Here is a 2060-nt window from a genome sequence, read left to right on the forward strand (position 1 = left end):
TACTACGCACATACTTCCACACAAACAGCAGTATATCCTACGCACATACTTCACACAAACAGTAGATATTATACGCACATACTTCCACACAAACAGTAGTATCCTACGCACATACTTCCACACAAACAGTAGATATCATACGCACATACTTCCACACAAAACAGTAGATATCATACGCACATACTTCCACACAAACAGTAGATATACTACGCACATACTTCCACACAAACAGTAGATATCCTACGCACATACTTCCACACAAACAGTAGATATCATACGCACATACTTCCACACAAACAGTAGGTATCATACGCACATACTTCCACACAAACAGCAGATATTATACGCACATACTTCCACACAAACAGTAGATATCCTACGCACATACTGTATCACTACCCAGCCGACAAAGATTAGGGACCGTGAGAAGCACTTCCTGTCCTCCCTCAAGATTGGCGAGCACTCCCTGTCCTCTCCCAAATCTCTGAGGCCCCTAGCCAAGGTCTGCACCCAATCTTGCTGAGACAGTCTGTGTTTAAGATACTATAAAGATTCATTGTACAGATATATTGTTTTACCCTAATTCTGACTAAACCTACACACATCATTAATTATACTTTTACTGACTAAAACTACACACATCATTAAGAATAATTGTATGATTCTAATCAATTTCATACAATTATATCGTTTCAGGGTGGAATATTCTAATCATTCATTTAAACATATAAATTCCATTAACAATAATGTGGCAATTGAACAAGTTGAGGTGACTAAACAATCTTGGTGTAACGCTGGATTGTAAACTGTCATGGTCAAAACATGTTGATACAACAGTAGCTAAGATGGGGGAGAAGTCTGTCCGTAATAAATCACTGCTCTGCCTTCTTAACAACACTATCAACAAGGCAGGTCCTACAGGGCCTAGTTCTGTCGCAGCTGGACGACTGTCCAGTCATATGGTCAAGTGTCACAAAGAGGGACGTAGGCAAATTACAGTTGACCCAGAACAGAGCAGTGTGCCTGGCCCTTAAATATACACAGAGAACTAACATCAATGACATGCAAGTCAATCTCTCCTGGCTCAAAGTAGAGGAGAGATTGTCATGCATCACTACTTGTCTTTGTGAACGGTATTGACATGTTGAAAGTGCCAAGTCTGTCTGTTCATAAGAGTAGCACACAGATCAGACACCCATAGATACCCCACAAGACATGTCAGCAGAGGTCCCTTCACAGTCTCCATGTCCAGAACAGACATCCACATCAAGTCACTAAAGCGAGCAGGTTTAAAAAAGAAATGTATTACACAACACGGACTGAGAGCCACACACATTCTAACACGCCGTCTACACACACACACACACACACACACACACACACACACACACACATATTGTAATTCTGTGGTATTGTGGATTTGATATTGTAGTAATGTCTTGTATAATGTTATGGGTTATTGATGATGTAGGCTGTTGTTTTTTTGTTTAAACCCTGTTTGGACCTGAAGAAGAGTTGCCTTGGCAGCAGCTAATGGGGAAGAGTTGCCTTGGCAGCAGCTAATGGGGAAGAGTTGCCTTGGCAGCAGCTAATGGGGATCCTAATAAATCCTCAACTCTCTTCTCCTCCTCCTCCTCCTCTCCCAGGTCTCAGAGTGGTACCCTCAGGACCAACTGTCTAGACTGTCTAGACAGAACCAACAGTGTCCAGGCCTACTTCGCTTTGGAGGTGAGACACACACATTCAGTCTCACACAGGGACTTTAAGTTAATGGATCTCTATTTTAAGAAGCTCCTCTGTGACATGAATGTGTAGCTGGCAAAGCATGAATCATATTCGAGGAGTCTCCTACCCTGACTCTCTACCCTCACTCCATCCCTCCTATCTACTTCTTGTCTCCTCCCTGTCCCCGTGTCTCTCTCCTCTACCGCTCCTCTCCTCCTCCTCCTCCTCCCTCTCAACATCTTCTCTTCCCCCTAATCCTCCTCCCTCTCGCTCTCCTTCCTCTCCTCCTCCTCCTCCTCCCTCTCCCTCTCCTCCCTCTCTCCTCTCCTCCTCCC

The 2060-nt window shown here is 43.8% G+C and overlaps 1 protein-coding gene across 1 annotated transcript in view; it reads left to right on the forward strand.

Moving 5' to 3' along the window:
- The window catches only part of LOC112073913 (synaptojanin-1-like), a 63066-nt gene extending 61251 nt beyond the window's left edge, over positions 1-1815 (forward strand). The window contains exon 10 of the mRNA XM_070440321.1: positions 1647-1815. Coding sequence (XP_070296422.1) covers positions 1647-1815 — 169 coding nt within the window. The remainder of the gene's footprint in view (positions 1-1646) is intronic.
- Positions 1816-2060: the final 245 nt, after the last annotated feature.

This window comes from Salvelinus sp. IW2-2015, unplaced genomic scaffold (assembly GCF_002910315.2).
Source record: "Salvelinus sp. IW2-2015 unplaced genomic scaffold, ASM291031v2 Un_scaffold2416, whole genome shotgun sequence".
Lineage (NCBI taxonomy): Eukaryota > Metazoa > Chordata > Actinopteri > Salmoniformes > Salmonidae > Salvelinus > Salvelinus sp. IW2-2015.